At 39.7% G+C, this 25,221-nt stretch overlaps 1 protein-coding gene across 1 annotated transcript; it reads right to left on the bottom strand.

Moving 5' to 3' along the window:
• Positions 1–1,332: 1,332 nt before the first annotated feature.
• Positions 1,333–25,221, bottom strand: RAB40B (RAB40B, member RAS oncogene family). Its single transcript, XM_082775269.1, has 6 exons — positions 24,958–25,221; positions 5,867–5,927; positions 4,447–4,507; positions 3,600–3,677; positions 2,889–3,111; positions 1,333–2,454 (listed from the first exon to the last, which is right to left on the bottom strand). Exons 1-6 carry the CDS (start codon positions 25,097–25,099, stop codon positions 2,183–2,185), a joined length of 837 nt encoding a protein of 278 aa, XP_082631395.1. The 5' UTR covers positions 25,100–25,221; the 3' UTR covers positions 1,333–2,182.

Raw genomic sequence — 25,221 nt, 5'->3', positions numbered from 1 at the left:
GAATTTCAGATTTGTGACCTACGTTTCTCCAGCATTCAGCTGGAAGCTGCCACAGCTGTTCATGTCGGTGGCTCACCAGAGCCCAGGAGCTGTGTCAGGTGCTGGGCTGCAGTGAGCTCTGGTGCCTTCCTCTTCATGCACAAAGTCACTTGTACCTCCACAATACTCTGTCTTCTCAGACAGTCATGGTATCTGGTACCTCCTACATGAAAAAAACACCTTCCCCCCCCTGCTTTTTTTTTTTTTTTTTTTTTTTTTTAAATCTCTTTCCACCTAAAGGCTCAGGCTTTACTTAGTACATTTGGCAGCGCTGCTCCAGCCTCTCTTTGGAATGTCTTTACACTCACTAGCAGGAGGAACATAGAACCCGACCTTGAATCACAGATTCTGAATACAAGTGTTCATATTAATGGTCTCTCCTGTTAGGTCTCCAAACTACACCATACATACGGAAAGGATGCAAACTATTGACCCGGTGATTGAAGGGACCAAGATAATGATTTAAACAAAACTTAATCAAAACGGGATACAAATGTGTACAGCAGAATTCTTCTTCCAGGACACATAGCCAGTCCCAAAGAATGGGTCCCTTGGGCTCAGCACTAGCTTGTAGCCAGAGGCTGCTAGGTATGTTTTCTTAAGCTGTAGGGATGTAATTTCTACAGCACGACAGCTTTGTCCGACACCTGCAGCACTTCTGCGTGTACGCATGGTAAATGTACGCAGCTTTCCCTGTGGAGCTCACACCAGCAGGTGGAGCCTGCTTGTCACCGAGGGAGTGGGAGCGAAGAAAGCAATCTGACAGAAACTGCTTACACTGCACTGTTTTGCCGTTTAGACTCTAGATACAAGAAGATGTGGTTTTGATCATGCTTTTCTTTTAATGTAGTGTTGCATTTATTGGTCTAGGTGCTGACATAACTAAGCCCTTTTATAATGGTTTTAATTTTCTCTACTCACATACAGAGGCTATGGAGATCCAGTCTGGTTCAGGGGGAATATCAATATTTAACTTGATGGTATCTCACATTTGTGAAGACACCTAGAAAAAAATGGGGTCAAATCACACCATCACCTCAAAGGACTCATTGCTCAGGAGAACAAGTCACACTGTTCTTCACAAAGAGGGGGAAGACCTGACCTGTGTATTATGCTTCCGTACTTGAGCTTACACTCTTGAAGACAAGTGCATCAAAAGCATTACATTGTTCTTTCAGGATGGCTTCATGTTCCTGGCATCTAATTCATGTATATTGTTCTTCAAATTCTTCTAAAGGAAGATAAAGAAAGCCTTCTGCAATTAAAGAAAGCATAAAAGGATTTCTTTTCCAGAAACATTTATTTATTTATTTTTAAATAGTGTTCTTTTCTTATAAAGCAGCTTTTCAAGTCATGTTCCCTTAACTGCAGTGTCTTTGGCATTTTCCTCCTAGAACTTTCTTATACAGTGGTATAAAATGTATTTTATTTTTTTCTCTTTACAGAAAAATAAGTATTTAAAGCACAAATTAATTCTCTGAAGTATTAAATAACATACCAAAAACTTTATCAAATCCATTACATACACTAATGGGACAAAACCTTGTTGTGTATGTGCATAGTAATTATATACACATTTTTAGCTTAGATAAATTAGTGCTTTGAAGTTATCAAGGAAGCTTTACAAAATATCCAAATGCACAATTGCAGTATTACCAGAATTTGTCACACTATTTGTAGAATTTACAATGTATACATTGCATTTAAAAACCTCTGCCTGAATATGCAAACCAATGACTTTTTTATACATCTATTTTTGAATTGTTTGCAAAAAGACAGGATTTTATACAATTAAATGTAAGTCACTTCCCAGATTTCATGGAATTAAGAACTCAATATGATGATAATTACCCCCTATAGGAAAACACATCAAATAGTGAAAACAGTGGCATCATGCACACAGAAACTAAAATACAGTATGCGAGTGAGCAAAATGTCACATCCTTTCAGTTGCACTGAACACGTCACTCATTCCAAAGCAGCATTACTGTAGTGAGCAAGCTCTAAAATAGGACTTATTTTTCTTATTTTTGTCAGTGTAGTAGAATACATACATAGAGTATGCTCAACTATTAAACAAGTAGTCCTTGCATTCAACACTTCACATGAAGGGATTCCATCCAGGTTCCTTTTCTCACAGAGTTTAAGAAATTTTACAGCTGTTTCTTGTACAGTTTTTTGGTGGGCTCTGTGGCGGACGGATAATTTTAGCTTTCTTTAAGCTGTTCCTTTTATTGATGTTGCTGGAAGTGAGGGAATATGAGCGTCCATGCATCATCCTGGCATTAAGGCCGTTGGCCATGGAGAAGGATTTGAGATGGCTTCTTAAGGCAACAGGGAGAGGGAGCTTGTCAACAAGATGCACAGGGGTACAGGAAACTATGGCACGGCAACAAAGGTCTTGCAGACTCAGTACTTGAAAACAGACATAAAACTTGCATTATAATAGCACGCTTTTGTCAGCCACATGGCAGCAGCATACCCAGCACTCTGCATGCATGCTTTACTTAGGATGAATTCTTGTTCCTCCTCCCACCCCGTTCTCACATCTGTATTATTCAAAAAATCTACTGCTTCAAGTTCTTAGTTGTGTCACAATACTTAGATGATTGAGAATGCAAGATCTAGGAAAGAGATGTTTGTTATTCCCTACAAAATCAAGAGCAGGTTATACCCGCATATATATTTTCTCTGTTTATAAAGCTAGTTGTACAAGATTCCTGGTTCTACTTATTAATGTTTTTGCATCAGTTAGCCAAGTAATGATCCTCTGGAAATTATTTTATATTAAGGGAACCACAAGCCTTTGCTAGGACTACATTTAAATATTTTCAGCGTATTTTGCTTACCCTTGTTTGGCCTCCACAGTCTGTCCATTCCATGTCTCATCAATACTATTCTTGCTAGCTCAGTAAAGGACTCTGTAATATTGAAATTACAAAGTGGACTGACTTCAAAAAAAGTCATGCCCAGCCTCTCAGCATAGGCTTGTGCTTGTTCAGTAGATACTTGGCGTTTGAAAGCTAAGTGAAGGCGGTTTCCAACCAGGATTTTTGGTACACCAGGAGCATGCTGAGGAAAGAGAAACATTTAAAAAAAAAGAAAAAAGTTTAGCTCATTTCCCCCTTTCATCAATTAAAACAAACAAAAGCTTTCTCACGATTTAAAGACCAAGTGGTACGTTGGACAAGATGATCACTAGAGGTCCCTTTCAGCTTAAATTATTCTATGATTCTCTGATCAAAAAACATCCCTTCCTCAGAGAAAAGAGACTTGCACAGATGATGTGGCAAATCCATAGCAAGAGTGGGACTACAATATGTAATCTTTGCCCTCCATATGCCTACTGTCAACACCTTTAAAGAAATCAGACACTTTAGCCGATATGTTTCCTACATTCTAGAATTATAAACATAGAAACAAAATGGTAAGCTTGGCATCTTGGATAACTCTGTAGTAAGCATTGCCTGCAAATGCCAGTAAAAACAGCAGAAAATATCATAAGCAGTCAGTCTGAGTCATCTGTTACAGACTAGAGACAGTCTGGGACTGTACCTTACCTCATCTATTTCTTTTATCCATCGATCAATTCCATCAAACGACCAACGATTGGTGATGTCATACACTAGAATTACTCCCTGTATAAAATACATATATAATTAATTTTAAAAAAATGTAAGCTTAACAGAGTCACAACACAGAAAACACTACCTGCAAATTCTCTGATTCTGAAATTATCTTATAAGATGCTGAGAAAACCCTAAATGGAGCAGAAACTCAACATCCTATGAAACCATGCCATCTCTCTGTGTAGATTACTGATATGGTAAGGGGCAGAAAACCTGACTGTTGCTTTGAACAATTCTGTAACATAACCTATGTAACTCATCAGAACCAATACACGTAATTAATAACAGCAATACTTTGAAATCTGAAGCTATTGTGACTTTTAGCGTCTGTTTTTCAAACTCATTTCATTACAAGTCATTACACTTCATTATATTTTTTGACTTCTCCTCATATCTCCTGTTACTCTTGACAGTTCTGTTACCAGTTTATCTTACCTGACACACAATTTAAAAAAATAGCATTAGCATATTTATTCGCATGATTAAAGTATGGTAACAGGCTTAAGTTGTTGATATAGCCAACAAGAAGACCTGAGAATACATATCATCATGCTTTTTTTCTGGTTCAACTTCATTCTCAATCTCATTGATTTCAACCCCTTCCTCTCCTTTCAAAAAAGGGAATCCTGCCCCTTGTTATTTCCCAAGGCTCATGTTATCTTCACTGTATTAGCGGATCTGCAGACAATCCACAGGTGAGCTACAGAAGCTGTCACAATGGTTTGCTAACGCTTCTTTCATTCATCCAACAACCATTACCTGGAGGTACTTAGCTTACCTGAGCACCTCTCGAGTATGACCGAAATATGGTGCAGAATCTCCCTTGCCCTGATGTATCCCTAAAGAAAATACATTTAAAATATTATTTAAAAGAAGTAGGTGACCTCCTACATTAAGAGTCCAGCTAGATTAACCCATTTGTACTGATCAATATCACCTCTTATTCCATTAGTCATGCAATAGCAATCACTAATGTATAAGAGCTCTTCTTGCTCTCAGCAGTTTCCCCCCAGTGGCATTCTGTCCTTTCCTCTACATTTTTCAGATTTCTCAGGATGAGAGGACAAGAACTTCAAATTTTATTCTTGTGATTGCCCTTGGAAAACAAAGGCTACTAGTCAAGTGCACAACATATGCCACTAGACATTGCATTTAGCTCAGCTTGAAGAAAGGTTGTTTTCACAGCAGAAGAAAAGTGGGAGGAAACAATAGCTATCACCAAGGAGACTAATGGGAAAACACAAAATTCTTGATTACAGCAGCAATAGTTTATCATGAGCCTAGTATGATGAAGGAATCTTTACAGAGATATAGAGAGCACAGATTTTCAGAAAATCATGCACACAGACAAAAAATCACTGCATGAAGAGTTCAGAAGCAAAATTTTAAAGAGTGCAGAATCAGGTTGATAGTGAAGGGTGTAGTAAGAAGCGAAATTCCATACAGAATTTTTGAGATAGATTACAGATCTTCAAATGCAAGGCACATGTTTTTGTACATGGTCAACAGTAGAAACACTTCCAATCTGTTATTTTTGGGAATCCAAAGAACATCCTTTCCCTTCACAGAAAGGATTGAGACATCTCTTTCCTGCCTGCTTCTCAGATGAGCTTTATGTGGTACTTTTACTAAGCTATACAAAATGGAAGGCAGAAGAAGAAAAAGAAAGTAGGTGAACAAAGTATCAAGTAATCAAGACACCATATGGCGGAGTACTATTACATGTCATTACATTTAACATTTGAAATGTTATCTTAAAATTCTTAAGGGCAAAAACAACCAACATAGAATAAATTAAAAATAAATCTGACAGGCACCCAGACATTTAATTCAAGTATTATAAAAAAAAAAAAAAATCAAACAAAAATAAACACTGACATGAATTGGTACAAGATCATCCATTTCTTGGAGGAAAAGGATATAATCATAACAACTCATTTTGTATTCTTTTGTGCCTTTCTCCTGCATTTATTATGCATCTCTCATTCAGAGAAACTGTAGTGTTCCCCATTACACATGAAATAGCTAGAAAAGGAGGTAAAGACTAAGTAAGTGACTTGCTCAAAGCGCTAGCTATATGGATCATTCTTCCTCATTTGGCTAAGTATTTCTGATGTATAATGGAGACCTCATGCCCACAAGAGTTATATTCTTTGTATCTTTGAAGTATAAGTCATAAGGAAAGGCAGAACACATACCAGAGTTGTAGCTTGATTCGTCGGCCATCCAGAAGAATTGTTGTAGTCTTATAATCTATACCTGAGAGGAAAACAGTCATGGAAGTCTTAGATCAGCTTGCACGTGCACAACATACATACAGACAGTTACAGACTTTGAAGAAGCTGACCATAAACCAAAAGATTTTTCACCAGTACTTTATGAAGTGAATATAGAGAAGAATAACTTGTTAATGTAAAGTTCTGAAGATCTTGTATTATTTAAGCAAGGTCCAGAAATCAAAGCAGATTTCTCACGTTGCCTTCGTGTTGTTAACCAATCTGTTTTATTCATTATCATGACAATATAACATGCTTCAAGTTTTATTTCTTTTCAACAGAAAAACGTAGGTGTTAGCCTTTCCTCTCAAACATATGTTGTGAACTAAATGCCATTCTCTTCATCTGTTCCTCAGCTTTACTGCCTCTATTATTTTTTCCTTTCTTATCTGCTCTAACTCACAGACAGCTCTTACAGAGTGGGTGTAGAGGGCGTACACATGCCCCCCTCACATAAAAGCAGTAGATAGTGCAAGAAGAGGATGTTATCTATACATGCACACATTACTTAATCTATTAATGTAAAAAAAAAACCAACAAAAAAAAAACAACATATTGATACATTTAGCTTAGCTTACATCTTTATTGTTCATCTTATAGCCTTTGCAAACAATCATCAGTGACCTATGGCACTAGCTTTTTTAATGCTAACTTGGCATACCAGGTTTTAAACTAAGTAAAAATAATCTGGAGTCTAGCTTTGCTGTTTTCCTAGTCAGAACAGGCAAACAGGTGTCTCCTTCCCCGTGCCCCCCCCCTCCCCCCCGCATTAAATTAGGGGGGACAGGAGCAATCAGCAGCAGTTACGTAGCTACAGTTGACCTCTGAAAATATCCACCACCATGCCAATGGTCAATGGCTTTGAACACTGTGCTGCAGTACTGCATCCACAAAGTGCGTAATTATAAACATTAAAAGAAAGAGAGGCCTTTATTTTATTAAATGCTATTTGAAAAGTGTGCATTCAGTATTAACATGGTGCAGCCAAGCAACAGGTTCACTGGTAGATGTGTTCTCACGCTTTCTTAACTATGACAAAGCCAAATAACTTCTTGAATTGAACATTTATTCACAGTCTTCCAAAGGAAGTTATAAAAGCATTAAATCTCTGAAAATGTACTGAAATGTAATGAGACTCATGCTTTGAAAAACAGGGATGTTTTATTTTCTGAATGTAAACAAAATGAGGTGAGAAAAACACACTGACAAGGAAAAACAAATGGATGGGGAAGAGTGTCCTAATTACTACTAAAGATTTCAGCAAATCTTCATTAGAGGAAGAGGGATGACAGTGGTGAAGACGATCCTGCTGATTGCCTGTACCCTTGCTGCAGGCAGACAATTACAAAACACTGCGGGGGCGTGGAGAAACTCACTGCATCCCAGGAGAGTACTGCTGGGAAGGAAGAAGGCAACAAACTGACACAGCAGTGGAAGTACCAGCACTTGAAAAAATCTATATATACCAGGGTTTGTATTGATGCACAGATCAAATGCTTACTAACAAGATTTTTTTTTTTTTTTTTTGCTGTACTTAAGTGGAGAAAAAGAAGTTTGAAAGTTTAATAAGAATTGTATTAATTACTTATACTGCTCTTCCCAAGGAACAATTCAGCGCAGCATGGCACATCAACAACAGACAACCTGTCCTGGCTGCAAGCACAGCTCTGGAGAGGCAACCACCACGCAGGAAGTTTGCTCTCTGCCTGCAAACACGGCGTGGTCACCATGTTCACAAAATGGACTTCCTTCTGCTCCTTCAGGTCGAGTACTGCCAACTCCTACCAGCTGTCATGAAGAGGCCCCGAAAGCAGACACTGTTAGCCAGTTACCTCTGTTTTTATCAACAACAAATAATAGGTTTAAAGGGCTCTGACATGGTAAGCAGTCACAGAAAAGGAAGCTGTACCTGTCTCCCTTTCCACAAGGACAGGAATTTGTCAAGAGTAGGTCCGGAATAAAGAACTGGTGTCAAATTACCAAACAGAAGTTACCACAAGGTAACAGCTGGCATCCGAGACAGCTTTCCTGGTAGCAACAGGCAAACAAAAGAGATGCTGCTTTAGTGCTTCTTCTAAAATTTGCACCACTCTAAGCTGCTCAAATGGCATTTGCCATGTGCAATTGAAAAATACATGTATGCTATGTGGGACAAATGAGATTTGAGCCCATTTTATGAAAGCAATCAGAAACTTAAAATCACTGAGTTAAAAAATGCAAGACACTTACTCTTTGAAATAAAGGAAGGATGCCCTATCTCAGGAGATGTTCTCCTAGTTAAAAATTAGGATAAATTCTTGCTCAGAGATCAGTGTACAATTACCCTGTGCAGCCATCTCCAAGTTACAGTCTCAAGACAACTCACTTGTACAAAACCATCACTAATTTCTCTTCCAGATTAGACTCCAAGGGACTGTGAATGCTTTTATTACATAGCACGACAGCATCGATTCCTTTTCATAGGATACCTGTTGTAATACAGGTACTAAGGCATCCACTGAACCAGGTTCTTTATCTCCACTACAAATAACTCCACTAATTTTCTGGTTTCCTAAGTGTAGAAGTTTACATTCGTAGAATAAATAGCTCGTAGTCAAAACAACTTGTAACAATATTAGCAAAATGTTTTTACTTCTATAATGTATTTGCTGATATTATTAGTAGAGTTAAAGCAACTTTAGACTTCACAAGGTGAAAAATTTTAAAACAACAAATTTCAAAGGACAGTTGCACTGTAGTACTATTATTTTTAATGATTAATTGGCATAACTTGTTGCATAGTTTACGTCATTTCTATCAGGAGCAGAAACTGTTAAACATCTGCCCAATCTGAAGACCAAGTGCAACAGAGGAGTGAGTCACCTTGCTGTAGCCCCAAAGAAACGGGTACTCATAGTCCTGAAAGCAGGGGCATTTCTTAAGAACCAGAAGGCGAGAGGAATTTACTGCTACCAGGGTCCTGGGAAGGAAGAAGCTAGCAGTGACCAGAGAGATGGCAGAAAGCAAGCTCAAAGAAGCCTTCCTGGTGTGATACGAAGACAAGGTGAGTAAGCGGGAAAACAGAGGCATGGCCACCCGTAGTTCAGTCACACGCTATCAGGAACCGTATTTCAGCGATGCCACTTCACTGCCTGCAGGGTATTTCACTTGACTCACATCTGCCTACAGCTCCACTCCTCTCATTTCTTACAAACTGATGAGGACATGCTACAGTCAGGCAGGAGTATATTAGAGCGAGCTCTCTTGATGCAGACCTTCCTAGGCTGGCAGCAAAGAGAGGGAGCTGAGTTCTTCTGAGCATGTCCATCCAAATCAGAGACTGGTTTGATGCTGTACCAACCTGCAGTGACTAGACACACACCGAGCTGAAAGGTCACCAACAGCAACAGTGGGCATTTCAAGCCTCTAGCTTGCTGCAGTAATGTGAATTGAAATGTCTCCTGCCTCTAGTTCAGGCTCTCATCTGTGCATTTGAGAAGAGAATTTAAAAAAATAAACCAAAACAAACAACAACAAAAAATCCAGCAATTTTCAGAAGATTTATTTTCATTTATTAGTCAAAACATTCCAATTCTCCAGTAGGATTAAGAAATAGTCAAATCCACAAACCACAAGCAGAAATAAATAAGTATTTTGAAAAATCAAACCTACAGACAGAGCCTTGGGACACTGAACAGACCAGGACATTAAAATTGTTTGTGCACTGAAAGAACAAGTTTCATCATTTCAGAAACTCTTGAAAACACAAAACATAGAGCAAACCCTGCATATCACTACAGCACTGGTTCCAGCATCCTGATATTTCTCAGAGGGTGAAATACCTCCACTAGTTTCTCTAAAGTGAATGAAGAGGCACATGTTTAGCCAACCGTGACACATCCCACACAGGGACTGGACATCCTGCATTCTGCTTAAAGACCTACTAAACACAGAAAAATCAGTCCTGCATAGCTGGAGGATACACAGCTGAGCACGCTCGACACTACAGACCACACACTACTGCAAGTCATTCTTGTTTAGCTGCATATAAAGCAAAATATTACATCTTTTCCCTTAAATGACATGCATAAGACATGCCTGAAAAACACACTACCCATCTTTTATGGGTTTCTCTTTGGGGTTTGTGGGTTTCTCAAAAGATTTTTGAAGAGATAGATTCAGAAGCGTGTTCTTCAGCTGTTGTACAGATAGAAGCAGTTGATAACACAACCTGCATATCGCTGCAATTAGCATTTATGATTAAGAATCAAAACAAAAAGTCTTTTCACATGAATCATCAGGAACAGCATGCAGCTATAACAATGAGACCAACAGATGTGGATTGTGCTGTTGTACAAATCAAATGTCCTTCCAGAACATTATTCACTCATTTAGTAAGACAGAATAGCTTTGTTGGGATACACAAATGAAAAGTATCTCCATAGAAGAAAGGGGAGAAAAAGGCATCTAAATAAATAATTCAACTTTGTGAAGTGAGCCAGAAAAACCTCTCAGTGCTTAATGCTTTTGTGTGTTTTTTTTTTAAGTCAAAATTATCTACCTAAAGCCACAAGTTGAAATTAAATAACCTCAAACAAGCCACACCCCTTGCTGGAGGTTTTTTTTAATTGAATTGCTTTTTGTTATTTTTTTCCCCTCAAACACAAAATGAGTAACTAGAGAACTGAAAGAAATATTACCAGATCCAGGAATGGAGTAAAATTTACAAAAAAGCATTTGGCTGTTCGGTAACAACTGCACTAAAGAGGAAGCCATCCTCTCAGCACTGCTGCCTTGTAGCCATTGCCGTGCTATCACTTACGCTTCGCTGCCTACACTGCAGTCACGTCAACAGTGATTATTTGAAGGTCTCTTGTGAATTTTGGTTTCTCTTGAAGCTTATAGCTGTGTTCCTGAATTTCCCGTTGTCTCTCTTTAGGGCAGAATCCTGCAATCATTTACATTGCTCATTTTACGTTACACCAAAGGCAAGGTTGGTTAGCCAAAGATCTTTTCTGTTCGGTTTAATAACGGAGGTTCGATGACTGACTGTGTGACGACCAGCCAGTCTCAGCTTTGCAGCAGTGAAGAACTGGCTCGACTTGAACAAAGCTTGAACACAACTGAGTACAGACAAACCATTGGTCATATTTTGATAATAAGACAAGATTCTACCGAACAAACCCCAGACTGGTCCCTCCGAATTTTTCAAAGGAATTAAATGTTAGTCAAATATTCTAATGTTTTGGAGCTTGTTCTGAGTTTTCTTTGGATCTGCATTTCAATTTAACAAACAAACCTTAACCACTGCTTTGCAGTGAAAGACTATTCAGTGCTACATTTGTCCCTACAAACAACACTTTCTGTATCTGAGAAAGTACAGAACACATTACTTTGTCTCTGAGCCTGGTGTACCCTTAAATTTTACTTCACACTGAAAACATCCTTCAAAGACTGTTGACCACACCTTGAAAAAATAGTTTTAGGTTTCGGAGAGTGCTTAAAAACATTTTCTCACAGGCATGATGAGAATTCAGTGGTCCCATTGCTTCCCATGTTATCTCCTTTTCATATACATTAACAATTACAGCCTGATGTTTCTCTTCAGAACACCTCTGTGACTATCTCCAACATATTTGGCAAGTGACACAGTTTCCAACTCCATTCATTTATCATCCCAAGCAAGTGGATCCACATCATGCTTTTGATTCAAAATTCATTGAAGCTTTAAAAACTAAGCCCAATGTTTCAAACCTCCTGCTGCAAAGATAAACTCCTGACAATAAAACTGGTCCGTGTCTTGTGACATGTGAGTACAAAGGTCAGGTTATCTGACAGCCATATTTGCCTTCTGCTTGCAATTTCAGAATAACCATCATTTTCCAAATTCCAGTCTCTTGTATTACACTTAATTACTGCAATAAAAGCCATCTGTTTGAAGAGCACAGATTGCCTATTCACATTGAAATGGGGACACTGAAATTCTGGATACAAACTGTCTTCTTCAACTCATTAATCAAGTCATAAACCACAATTAAACTTAAGTCTTACACATAATTCACTCATTTTAAGATGTGACAATTTTCCCATCTATTTTCAAAAGAGATTTATATCAGACAGCTCCAGCTTTATGTTTAGCTTTGTTTATGGTCAGACATGCCAATTAGAAAGCCACCTTTAAAAATCCAAGCAATCCTTAACGATTACACTGAAGCTTTCTATGGTTGCACATTTTTAGGGCATCAGGTCAGAATCGGAAGGTCTCTGTGCACTTCTAGCTGGCTCTAGTCCAGATGGTTGTCCTCACAACCAAAGCAAGTGGCACAGCAGTAGGAAGTTTGTTGCAACTTTATGGCCTACCTCCAGTACTAATTTGGAAACCATATTAACAACTGAACCACTGCAAAACCTGCATAAGCCGCAGAATTTAATTAGGCAGAAGCAATACCTGAATAAGTGTCTGCTCACTCTCTTACCAGCATTAGCAAGTCAACTAAAGCCCACACTTTGCATGTTTAAATCATGCCCTCCCCCAAAAAGAATAGGCAAACAACTCTTTAAATATGTGATTTCCTTTTTTAAGATCATACCTTAGTTTGCAGTATTTCTGCTAAGATAGCTAAATGAAAAACTACACATTCAAAGCAGACGGTTGCTTGGAAAGAAGAAAACACTATTTGACATAACTAGCTAACTATCAACTTTTAACCAGAACTTGTAAGCAATTCATTTCTATTCCTATTAAGAGGAAAGGAAAATAAAGATTCTGAGATCATGCTCCATTTTCATCTGTCTTAAAACACACTTGTCAACAAATAAATAGCCTCTTTTATAGTCTAAATTTATTTTACATGAAGAAAGAGAAGTGTCCCCATCCTCCAGGTCAGGAAGAAGCAGCAACTACAAGCTTCAGTTCATCATTTCCTTTCTCCCACTCCTCCAAAAGAAAAGGATATCAGAGGCACACGGTAAGCTTGGTAACTCAAATGTTTGCTACAGGTTGCAGCTTACATCCTCAGATGAAAGCTACGATATATAAACATGTTATTGTTTATAAACAGGAGCACTGCAGGAAAAGGGAATGCTATTATTAGCATTATGAGGAAGGGTGTCATCCTTTGCTTCAGTGCATTTTATTAATAAGCTTGAAAGAAGAGATTCATCTATCAATCCCAGGAACCTCTTAAGTGAGATGTTTATTCCTCATCCCCTTATTTCCTCCACGGATGTGAAAAATTAAATGGAAACAAGGAGCCCATGGTGCTCATTGATCCCAGAACACCTCTGGTGCCTTACAGATTGATCTTCTGCAACTCGATCCAGCTGCTACTGTACAGCCCCACATGATGCACTACTGACTAGTGAATCTGCATGAAAAGTCCGTGTCTCCAGAGCTACAGACCAGACTGGAATGGCTGTCACCAGTTCTACACAGAAACGAGGACCTGACAGAACACTGTATTACGTGCTAAGAGCGGTCTGACAAAGACACAGGGATGAAGACGGAGCTAAAGCAGGGACAAGACACTGAAGAGGAGAGGCTGAGAAGGGGAGCTGACCAGAAACACAGAGCAAGGAACCTGGGGGAACAGCCAAGAGGCAAAGGGCAAAGGACAGGTAGCAACCAAACTGTAACTGACCAAGGAAAGAAGCAGAGGCTTTCAAAAGGACACAGCTTGAGTGAGGTGAAGAGAGAAGGAAAACAAGTTAACAGTCAAATTCTAGAAAAGGGGGCATGCCTTCCTTCGAGATCAAAGGTGTAGGACTTCTGGTCCATTTGATGGTCATCTTTCCTGTGATATGACGTAGCACCACCGAATTTGCATTAGAAATTAAATTCTCTGTTATCAAGCACAGTTAAAAAATAATAATTATCCCCCCCATGTGATCTTCTCACTGCTGCTGCTGCTGTTCACCAGTTCCTACAAGAGTTGGGCTGTATCATGAAGGAGGTTCCTTTGTATGTATCAGTCTTGTTGTTAGCAAGCACCCTCTCTTCCTAAAAACCTGTTCCATTACTTTCAGAGAGCATCAGCTCTCAAGGGCAGTCTATCATTCACAGTCTCACCATGTCCCCTACACTCCCTGCAATTCAATAGTTTCAAATATGATTCTTTCACATCTCTTGAAACATGCTCGTAGCGCAAGCAATGGCTAAGACGTGGAGCTCTGCACACCTGTGGCAAGTATCATGAAGAGAATCTTGGCCAGGCTACAATAACTGACCAGAAAAAAAGTGGAATAGGTTTTAGGTAAGAATTGATCGTCCAATGCTCCTAGCGTGTGTGGATATCTTCTTGGTGCAGTAATTCTTTATCCCATAGCTTAGCAGGTAGGGACAAATCATCCTAGTGCGTGAGAAAGAGCAGAAGTCAGGGTACATATCTTTTACAAAATCTACAAATCAAGAAAGAAATAAGAGCAGCTACGCAGAACTTGCCCTCACTTACATGTTGAACGCTAGGTTGAATTATGGCCAGAATCTGGAAGGAAGAATAGCTTAGAAACTACTATAAAATATTAAAACCAGATGCAGTATTTCACATTTTACGTTTTCCAAAAAGAGAACAATGACCTTTTCTGTCTTGACACTTCATTAGCAATAAACCAGTTCAAAAATACTTGGCATGAGAAGAATCTCAAGACCATCCAGTAGCCATTATTGCGAGTGATGGGCCTAGAAGCTCACTGTGAACAGTTGCAAACTTCTCCAATATTTCCCTAGGCTTTAAATCAAGTCTCAAATAAATGCTTCTGAAAAGTTAAACCACCACTATCAATTAAGCATATCAATATATCATACCAATTATAAAATCAGAATTCTGTTTCAGAAGTATATTGCCATATATTATGAAAAATATGTGATATAACCAAGATTTGCAAAAAGAACTCCCAAAAAACAAGCTGCCATCAGTCCTCCCAGAATTCACAGCAGTATTTGTCACCAAGTAGTAAACTCTAACAGAACAAGAGATCTAAAGTACCGCTGTAGGGAGAAAGTGGGGGAAAAAAAAGGTAATTTCTTTCCCCACCCCATGAAGCACTGCATGTTCAAAGAGGAAAAAAGTTTACTTAAAAATAATTCTTTGTGCTGAACAAGTAATGAATTCTGTTATTATGAAGAACTAGAGATCAAAGCTGGAATTCACAACAAGTAGGTGTAAGTGCAATAATTCTGCTTTAAAGATACCAAAGACTAAAATTAATAGCATTATTTAAAAATTACTGTGGCTTAAAAGCTATATTCCAGAAAGCATACAGCCACCATTTCCAAAGCACAGATACTTGAAGAGCTTTCAAACTATGCCTCCAAACAGAAAACCAATTGCACTTCTTCAATTTGAAATTCCACGCAAAACACATGCTGCAGTAAAGTGGACTTTATAAGTAACGTTAACAAGAACTCAAGGAATTACCAAGTCACAATGCATCTCCCATTATGAAAACGAGGAAAACTAAGTCTGGCTTGGATTGTGTTTCCAGTTCTCTCCTCTTCTCCTCCCCAGATATTCCAGCAGAAGAGCTGCCAAAATTATAACTGTACTCCTTTCCCAGGAGAAAAACACAAAATGCTAGCAAGCAATCATTTGGATTTAAAGGAGAAAGACAGACTATACAGATATAAAGCTCTTGTTCCACTCATCATTTAGTTGGTTTCAATTTTCCATGACATCTAAATAAATTGATTTCATTGGAATAGGACACAGGAAATTTCAGGTGGGAGCAAACTCAGGAGGTCATCTAGCTCAACCTCCTACTCAAACCAGGATCAGCTAAGAGAACTGGAGACCCCTCTGCACAACCTGTTTCACAGATTGACTGTCCTCATGGTTAAAAAAAGTTTTTTCCTCTTACCCATTCTGAATTTCTCTTGTTTCAACTTAGATCTGTTGTCTCCTAAGCTCCCACAACATACACAGCCTGTCTGTCCTCTCGATGGCCTCCTTATGGGTACCAGAAGGCTGCTCTTTGGTCCCCTGTAAAGCTTTCTTTTCTCCACAGAGGTGACTCATCAGTCTGCGACCAAACTTCATTTAAATTATTAGAACTGCAGACTTTTCTTCACTCAAAAACTATGTAATTACTTTTCTCGTAGTCCTCTGCATAAAACTACCCTGTCTTGCAGATGTTGAAGACAAAGTGAAAAGACTGTCTATAAGATTCCAGTTCTCAAACACCATCGGATTAAACTCCTGTTTGGAGACAAAAACTAGTATTTATACGGAAAAAATATTATGCTACATGTATCCTTGGACTCTAGAATCTTCTTGCTCCAAGACTAGCATCACTATATAATGGCTGTTTCTTATCCAAACTGAAAAAGAAAATAAAGTTAAAAGTTTAGAGGTTTTGAACTTGATTAAAATTCCATTTATCATACGTCTATTTTATCAGGTGTGTGTTCAAGTTGAACCATGATTTTCTAATTCTGAAGTGGTTTGAAAAGCCGGGGTTGTGCTTTATGCAAACATCACTTGGTGTATTTACAAAATCAAACACAGAAAAATGAGAACAGAGCCCTGACTCACTGAGATGATGCAGAGTGAATAGGGATAGCATTTCCTTGCTAAAAGCAACTAGAATGGAAATACACATTTCCAGCTATCCATGTAAAGATTTTGCACCACAACTCTCCTTATATTGACTCAATTATTCCACTGAATGCATCAGCTACATGAGCTTCTTTTCCTCAGTCTGGACTTGAGTGAGCATTAAAAAGGCTGCCAGACCTGCTGGGTCTCTTCTGGGCTTTCCAGCTGGCAGCTTCATATTTCACACACTTATATCCCATTTTAAGGCACCACATAAAGTCAGCTTACAAATAAAGTATAAGGGCACAGGAGTTGCATTAACACATCACTGTCTCTAAAATTTTGAGGGGATAAGTTATTTTATTTTGAGGTCTATGGACTAAAGTATCCCCGCCCCCCCCCCTTTAAATTAAACTGTTGCTTTTTTATTAATACAAATACATTTTCTGTTTCATACAAACATCTATAATGGTTCACTTTCTATAATAACAGGCAAATTCAATATACATTCCTCAAACAGACTTATAACCATTCCTTCAGTATATTCTTTCAGAGCACAGAAGCATTCTTTGCTGTTTCAGCTTTGCTGATGCGAGATCACAACAAAACCTATCGGTGAGGTTGGAGCAAGGCTCACTGCACGAAGGCTTAGGCCAGAGGAGAAATGAGAGCAATGGCAGGAGCACAACAGTGAGTTGCAAGTAGTCAGGCTGTAGTGGTCAAATCAAGTGGTCAGTGGTCAAATGCAAGTGGTCAGGCTGCTTCTGAATGTGTCAGAGATCAGCTGCAATTCATCTGAGGCAAAGGTGTCACTCTTGGATTGCAGCTCACTTTTAAATGTTGCCGCATGTTCAGTCTCTAGCTTTACATAGTCACACATGTGGGATTTGAACTAGCCATGTATTAATAACTGGGGCTTTTATTAAATAGGTTATCCTCCTCTGACCCAAGAACAAAAATAGCTTTTTATAAAAGCCATTTCTCCATGTGTATAAAAACACATTTCTCTACACAGTTTTGTGTGCTGAAGCACACTTAAAAAACATGTACTGTTTTGACCAACACAATTAAAACAGATATGGATGGCATTGGGGGGTTATATTGTATGAATATGAAACTGTGATCCAGAAATAACTTACTTGGAGATACTCCGGATAGTTTGATTTTGCATGAACTCAAGCCATCACTTCTTAAGCTCTTTTAAAAACAGTTTCAGGCACTTTGTTATTTTATGCCTGATAAGACACATGCAAATCTCCATTCTAGAAATTCTCAGCACAGTTACTCTACCTCTGTATGTTAAACTACCAGTTCCTACTTCGAAATCCAATGTTCCAAAAACATTTTAATGTCCAAGGTAACTCTGGAGTAACAGCCTTGGCTCTCCTAGCTACATCATGCTCACCACCTATCGCTTAGCCACCTCCATCTCCAGGTAACACTTGCTGGTTCTGCACAGTGCCCTCCCTTTGATGGCAAATCCCATGCAACAAAGAAAAACTGCAAAGCTGTTATATCTGCTTTCAGCTTAGCAAAAAACTATATTTCACAAGGAATAAACAGCTTTCCCATTTCCATGCTTCTGATAATAAACATGATTCCCAAATCCTTAATCTTCCCTGTTTACATGGCTACAGAGCAGCCGCAAATTACTGACCTGACAAATGTTTCTGTCTGTGTGTAAGGGTGTTTTCACTGCTAGATCCTTCTTCTCCAGATGGCAAGCAGTTACCTTTCTGTACTACAGGATTCTCTCCTTGCCTTGAGCACACTTAGGAAATTTTGTCCAGCCAATCTGAACACTGTAAGAACCGATTCCTTCGTTTTACAGCCCTTAGGGCTCAAAAAAACCCACGCCTCCTGCAAAGAACAACCAACAAGATCCTGAGAAAGTCTCAGCTGAACACTGTACATGTATTCCTTTTACCAACATGCAGACAGATTTACGGTCTTATCAACATCAAACAAGAAGTCAATTACACCAAGAGCGGGATGCATCACATTAAAGCCCTAAGGCAGCTGTTCAGTACACTTTGTCACTCGGCACGACCTGTTATCGATGGCACTCTCTCTTCTCTTCCTACCCCACCCAGCTCAATGAGGATGCTCTCCTGCTTGCTGCAAGCTCCTGTAAAGCTGGGAGCGACGCTGTTTTCTGGACCTTTAAACCCTCTCCAATCCTGGGCAACATGAGAATGTAACTTCCTAATAATTAGCCTGTAACTTTCCACAGATTTGAGCAGCAGTGTAGAGACATAACCAATTGTTGTGAAAAACAATATATTTTGGGGACTTTGCCCCAAGCAAGTACTAGATTATAGTCCGTACTGAGTTTACTTTACCTTTCTCAAGAATGGACATTTAATATATGTCAGTAAATCAGTGTTTTATTTGTAACAGCTTCATTTAGCCAATGAACTTGGAGCATCTGCCTACTTAACCAGTTCATAGTTTCATGTTGCAACATATGAAAACATAAAAGGGAACAATTATTTGTCCAGATGCGTTCCACTGTATCAACAGATTTAGATATGGATGAAAAAAAGCATAGCAAGCACAAAACAAACATGCTTGGTGTATTACACTCGAGATTTTCCTTAAATCAAACTAGCATAACAAACACTAGCTCATGTCAAGTATTTTGTGTAAATACTGTATCAGTTTTCTGTATTTTCAGTCTCACATTAAACAAAATCCAGAAGAGCTGAATAAAATGGGATGGAAATATAACTTTTAACACTTGCCAATTTCTACTCTTAATCCCATTTTCCATTCTTGTTATGTTCCCAGAACAAAAACAAATTTAAAGCAAAATGTAATTTAACCAACATATTGGTTGTAAAACTTCATCCTGGCACAGGCAAACACGATTTTGGTTAGGCCAAAGCAGCTTAAAAGGACTCAATTACTTTGAAGTCTGACCACTTTTCAAAATAACCTGGACTTTTTGTTTCATGTTGCACACCTGTCTGGGAGCCTCAGGGTATTATTATTATTTTTTTAAGTCACTTTCCCACTCTTGCATATCTGTGAAAAATTAGGGGGAAAAAAAAAGGACACCAGTAGCCCAAGGGAAATGGAGACAGGCAGTACACAGAGCTATTGAACAGGCATGAGAAAGACAAAGAATAAAGTAAGCTGTAGTCTCTTTTGCCACAACAATCTGAAGTATTACTTGTAGCAACAGCAGATATCAAATTCAGACATGTGAGTACACGTTGGTCTTCGGCAGGAATCTGAAAAACATTTGCATGATTTGCAAGATTTTAAGGCTTCTTCTTTCTGAAACTATACAACACAATAATATGCTTGACCAAAAATTTTGTTTTCTTTGGTCTTTTTTTTTTTTTGCTGTTGCTGTTGAATAGGCTTTGTTAAGAGACATAAAGGGCACCTATTGAAAAAGAACAAGCTAGACAAATACCTGATTTGAACATGTGCACACAGGGTCAATGCTGCACCCCCCTTCTCCCCACTCCCCCCGCAAAAATCCACCAGCATTGGTAGGGTGAAGAGAGAGCTAGGGAGAAAAGTACTTCAAACCTACTGATAAAGCCAAAGAAATATTAATAACATATTAAGCTGAAGAAAGCTGGTTGAGTAGAAAAAAAGTGTATAACAAAGCAAAACTGATTTTTGAAAGGTTCAAAGAAACATATGAAAACCCATAAACTGCTAAGCAAGCCTAGGATCAAGCCAGGTGAACATTTGTTGTTTCAACAAATGCACAAGACCAGCTAACACTACAAACAAACCAAAAAAACAACTAAGTTGGACCTGATAATCACAGAAGATGCTAAAGGACCCTTTACTACACTGATTATGAAGAATGAAGACAAAGAGTTAAAAAAAAAAATAAAAAAAATTGGGGCTCAAGTCTGCTGCCACGTATCAGGGAAAACACTATGCACTGGTCTCATGAGACAGGCAATTCTTAGCATGATAAAGTAACACAGGAGTTAGCATAAGGCTCCAAACTTGAGATTTGAGGAGGGAGACAGGTACATGAAAAGTACCGAAGAAGAAAACCAATCTCAATTAGATTATAAGCTTTCTTCTTTTACAAAGGGCAAATTTTCTGTCTAAGTAAGAACAAAGGGAACGAAGCCAACCTGGGATCCACATTCTCAGCTACCACGCACCTCTCCTAAGTGACTGCATTTTACAAAGAATTGCTATTCTGCAGCGCTGTCCCGTGGAAGAGACAAAATCCAATTAATGGTGGTGATAAAGGGAGAGTTACTTCTATTTTTCTGTTTCAAACACAGTGAAAGGGAAAGAGCAAGTACAGAGTGGGTAGCTCTTTCTGTTACTGAACTTTTCACCTGCACAGTTTTCACCTCTGCATTAGGCTTGCAAGATACCAGGACAGGCCAACATGACCTAAAAATTTGTCTGTGGGGAGGTAAGCAGCAGACAAGCATCCCAGCCAACGATTAACACCAAGTATTACTCACCAGCATCTTTTTAAGCATTCAAATAAGACAACCCTTACCCGGGAAGTTCTCAACCTAAGGACAGGGGAAGACAAACAACTGTGACAGGAACTTGAGGACATATACGTAAAATGGTCACTAAGTGAAAGAAGATGAAAGAATTTGTCTGTTTTAACCTGATGTTCCTGCAAGAAAAGGAGTAGGAGTACATAGGTTTGAGCAATCATTCCTTGCAGTCCCTGCAATGAACAATCACACTGCGAGCACAATTTTCTCTATTTTAATATGAAAGAAAACACAGAATCAAGCTGAATAAAAATCCGTTAGCCTAAGACATCAAAATATTGTTCTACCTAGTGACAGCACATCTCAGGTATTACGTTCTAGTCTAGAAGCAATTATTTCTTCTGAATATATTCTGCTGATAGATTAACGATACTTAAAAGCAAATTTTCTGCAGCTCTCTAAAATAATTTTTGGGCAGTTTTTCCTACTAGGTGAGAGACCAAGTGTGTCCAAGCTATTGTAATTTCAGTTTTAAGCAAAACGTGGGAAACCCATAAAGGCAGGTTATCCAGACCACTAACCATACTGCTACCTGCCCGTCTCCAGGATAACTGCTTCCTAAATCATCTCTGTCAATCACGCTCACCAACACATATTTCAAGGCAGTCCTTACTTTGCTATGTTAATAAAGCTTTTTCCCTTCTTTTCAACCCAGAGCCCTTCAGTCATTAAGAAGAATTTAGAGACCAAGAGACTGTATTCCTTCTTAATAAAAGCATTTTTATTGTGCGAAATGCTTTCATGCCATGGCTCGTGGACCAGCAGCAGCTTGCAGGGACTTGACTGATCACACGATGCTGGCTTGCCTCCCGGCCTCCAGATTTTATATCTCTTTTGTGTACCGACAAAAAAGGAGTAAGACATATGATGCTGTATTTTCCCAGGAATGAGAGAGATGGCAGGTTTATTTCTGAAGAGTTAAGAAAGTGTCTGTGAAAAATTAATTTGTTGTTTATATTATTAAAGTTTGAGCCCATACACACAAGAAGAGACAGTTACATAGCTCATAGCTACACACAAAGCCTTCAGGCATCCAATGGCTAAATGGAAAAATAGCTAACCACCACATCAAAACCAAAAGAAACACAACACACTGTTCTAGTCAGCTCTGGGTTTTACTTTATCTTTATTCTCCTTGTCTGCTTAGCTGTCTTTGATGCTGCTGAAGACGACCAGGAGCCCTCTTTGCTGAAGTGTCCACCCTCACTTAGTCTTTCTTCAACCTCTCTTAAAGTCCTGGGGGGCTCACTTGGATTCTCCTCCTTCCCCAAGGAGCAGTCACAGGCTGTTCAACACCTTGTCTTTTCCTATAATTCCTTTAAAAATAGTCTGTGTCTACTTCTGAGAGCACTGCAGTGCATCTTGCTGGTACCTTCCATCGCTTTGCACAGAAAAGTACCCTAACGCTACACCAAAGCTAAATTCTAATGTTTCGTCCTCAGCTCTAATGCACCGCTGTCCTTCCTGAAACCCAGCACTGTAACCCCATGTCTGCATCCTAACCACCCGTTATAGCTCACTCCTTCCAAACTTCTCAATATTCATATTCTCACCTTCAATTTTAGGAAGTTACTGCAGCAGGAAGAGCCTTTTTCATGTTGCTGTGAACAACAAATTCTGTCTTAAATGTTCAAATTCAAACAACTGCCCAAATGCCCCTCCTTCATCACGCTGTTCCTTCTCATTTTCAAGGCCCTTCAGAGCTCTTCTCTCACCACAAATGCTCTCATCTCTTACTGCATCATCTCTCCCCTCCAGAGCATATCAAAGCTACTCCCTCTCATCAAGCTCTGCAACAAAGTTTTGTCATTTCAAAGCTTATACACGTGGCACATTTTGACTGGACCCATCATACTCCTAGACTTTCCAATTCAGAGACCTAGTTGGCACTATGAGATTGGAAGATCCTAGCCAGTGAACTAAGGACTTGAAAGTGGTCAAAAAAAGTCCGTTTATCAAGCTTTTAACTGAAATAAATAAATAAATAAATAAATAAATAAAAATGTCATAACACCAACAGGATGTTTAGTTCTCTCCCTTTCCCTGCATCTCTATTTTCATAGCCTGCACAGATTCCCTGCAGCTGCATCCTATGTTGCCATGCTCAAGTGATGGAGGACAGGCTGAGGGGATCCAGGCAGAGTAGGGCTATCAGGTACAGAGCCCAAAAATAAACTGGGCGGAGTCCAGGCAAGTTCAGAAGTGTTCCAAGTTTGGCGCATTCGAGAACATCATACACTGAAGAATAAAGAAATGGATTAAGACCAAGAAAATATTTTCTACAAACTTCCACAGTTTAAGTCAACATCCTTCCTTAAGTGAGATGCGGTGGTATGCTATGATCGTGCAAACACTGGAGCTCAGAATGCTAAGAAAATTCTTAAATATGACACTAGTTGCACAAAATGTAAAATCAGATTATATTCCATTACAGTCTCCTTTTACATCCTCTGCTTTATCTGCCCTGCTCTTTTAACTCCCACCCCTCTTTTCAGACATGCTCATATTCTCCTGGCTAAAACCTCCTTTCACTCTCTGTGAAACACAGACCTTTGCACAGCACAGCTCGTGAGGACCTGAATTTCTCTAACCCTGTATAGTTAAGATTGATAAATAAGCTGATGCTAAATAAGCATAGACTACAGTCTATGAAGCTGTCTATGAAACATAGTACTTACAACCCTGTATGCATATAAAGTTATTAATAACAATTAAGAATTTCCAAGCTGCATGTTAAATACTTGCTAAGTAATTCTAAGAGAACATTTGTATTTCTTGGCTGTCAAGAAATACATTCACAGAGATAGCGTTAGCCACGCAATTTAAACACTGTTTAAGAGCAAAGCACAAGTATCACAAGGTTTACACGCAGAAGACCGAAGACCTATGAGCTTGGGAGCAGGTCAAACATTCTCTCTCTGTTACGTCAAGATACATTGGAGACTAAAGTGCTTCTTCAGCAGAAGAATTTATAAACTTAGACTGCGAGTACAGAAGGCGCCAGACTCCACATGCTCTCCCCAAGCTTCTGTCCCTGTTCTCCAACCACTTGCAGAGCACAGAGTGAGCAGACTTAAACATCCCAAGAAAGTAATTTAGCAAAACTACTAGGCAAACAGCTTCAAATGCATGCTGATGCCTTCAAGGTGCAATGTGACTCATAAGCAATCATCCAAAGAACTCTCCTCCCCCACCCACTCCTTCGCCTTGAATCAGTACTATGAACCCACCACAATAACAAACCCTGAGTCAACGCAAAGCCTTCCAAATGAATTAACCAGTCACAGACTCATGCAAGCAGTAATTTAAAGCAATGGGTAATTTTACAACATAACTTGCTTTTTAATATCCCACGCAATATTTTTGCATGAGGAAGAAAATTGCGATCAGAGAGTTGTGCTCTAGGAAAACAAGGCTGGGGAAGTGAAAAGACTAGGAAGAGATAGAAAGTAAAAAACCCTTCTAGCAAAGCCATTATAATCTAGCTTTACATCAGTTTGCAATGAGCACAACTCTTTATTCTGCAGGGAGAACACATCTGGCACGGAGGAGGCTCTTCAGTATCGCCCTTTAAAAAGCTGAAGCAAAAGGACACGCCGCGAACGTGAACCTTGGTCTTAAAGGGCTGCTCTTCTGGTGCGAAAAACATGACGGGGCGATAAGGGAGAGAAAAACCTCCTTTTCTGCTCTTTCAGTGAAAGCAATCTCACGGGATACACAGTTACTGATTAACAGCGCTCCTTTACTAGAAGATTTTTGTCAGGATTTGCTTTTTGGGGGCTGGCGCTGGCTGACCTTTGGGGTCCCTTCCAACCCCCTTCACGACCCCGTTCCCCCAAGGCGCCTCAGCGACCCTCGTCCCCCATCTCCCCTCCGAGGCGCACCTCAGCGCCTGGCCCCAGGCAAAGCCACGTCCCCCAGCCCGAGCCGCCCCTTCCCCATTAGGGGGAAGCCCCCAACCCCAACCCTAAACCCTAACCCCAACCCTGACGGCGCTCACCGGCGGGGTGCCCGTAGGGGGACTCAGCGGCGCCTCCCTGCAGGCTGCCCAGGATCTCGCCCTTGCCCACGTCGCTGTCGCCCACCAGCAGGAATTTCAGCAGGAAATCGTAGGCTCTCGCCGGACTGCCCGCCTGGCTCATCCTCCGCCGCGGCTCAGCTGCCCCGGCCCATGCCCTCGGGGAGCGGGGCTGCCGGGCTGCCGCATGCCCGGGGCTCGCTGACGGGAGGCGACGGCGGCGGCGGCCCCGTCCCGCTCCGCCGG

This window comes from Aythya marila, assembly GCF_965140915.1.
Source record: "Aythya marila genome assembly, chromosome: 18".
Classification (NCBI taxonomy): Eukaryota; Metazoa; Chordata; class Aves; order Anseriformes; family Anatidae; genus Aythya; species Aythya marila.
The sequence above is the reverse complement of the archived record's forward strand: the minus strand, read 5'-3'. Positions and strand labels throughout refer to the sequence as shown.

Excerpts from the sequence above, each read along its gene's own strand:
- RAB40B (XM_082775269.1), bottom strand. The coding sequence starts at position 25,099 with ATGAGCCAGGCGGGCAGTCCGGCGAGAGCCTACGATTTCCTGCTGAAA. Across the intron at positions 5,928-24,957 it reads CCCCTACGGGCACCCCGCCG|GTATAGATTATAAGACTACA; the intron begins GTGAGCGCCGTC and ends TTTTCCTCTCAG. Across the intron at positions 3,112-3,599 it reads GGATAAAAGAAATAGATGAG|CATGCTCCTGGTGTACCAAA; the intron begins GTAAGGTACAGT and ends CTCTTTCCTCAG.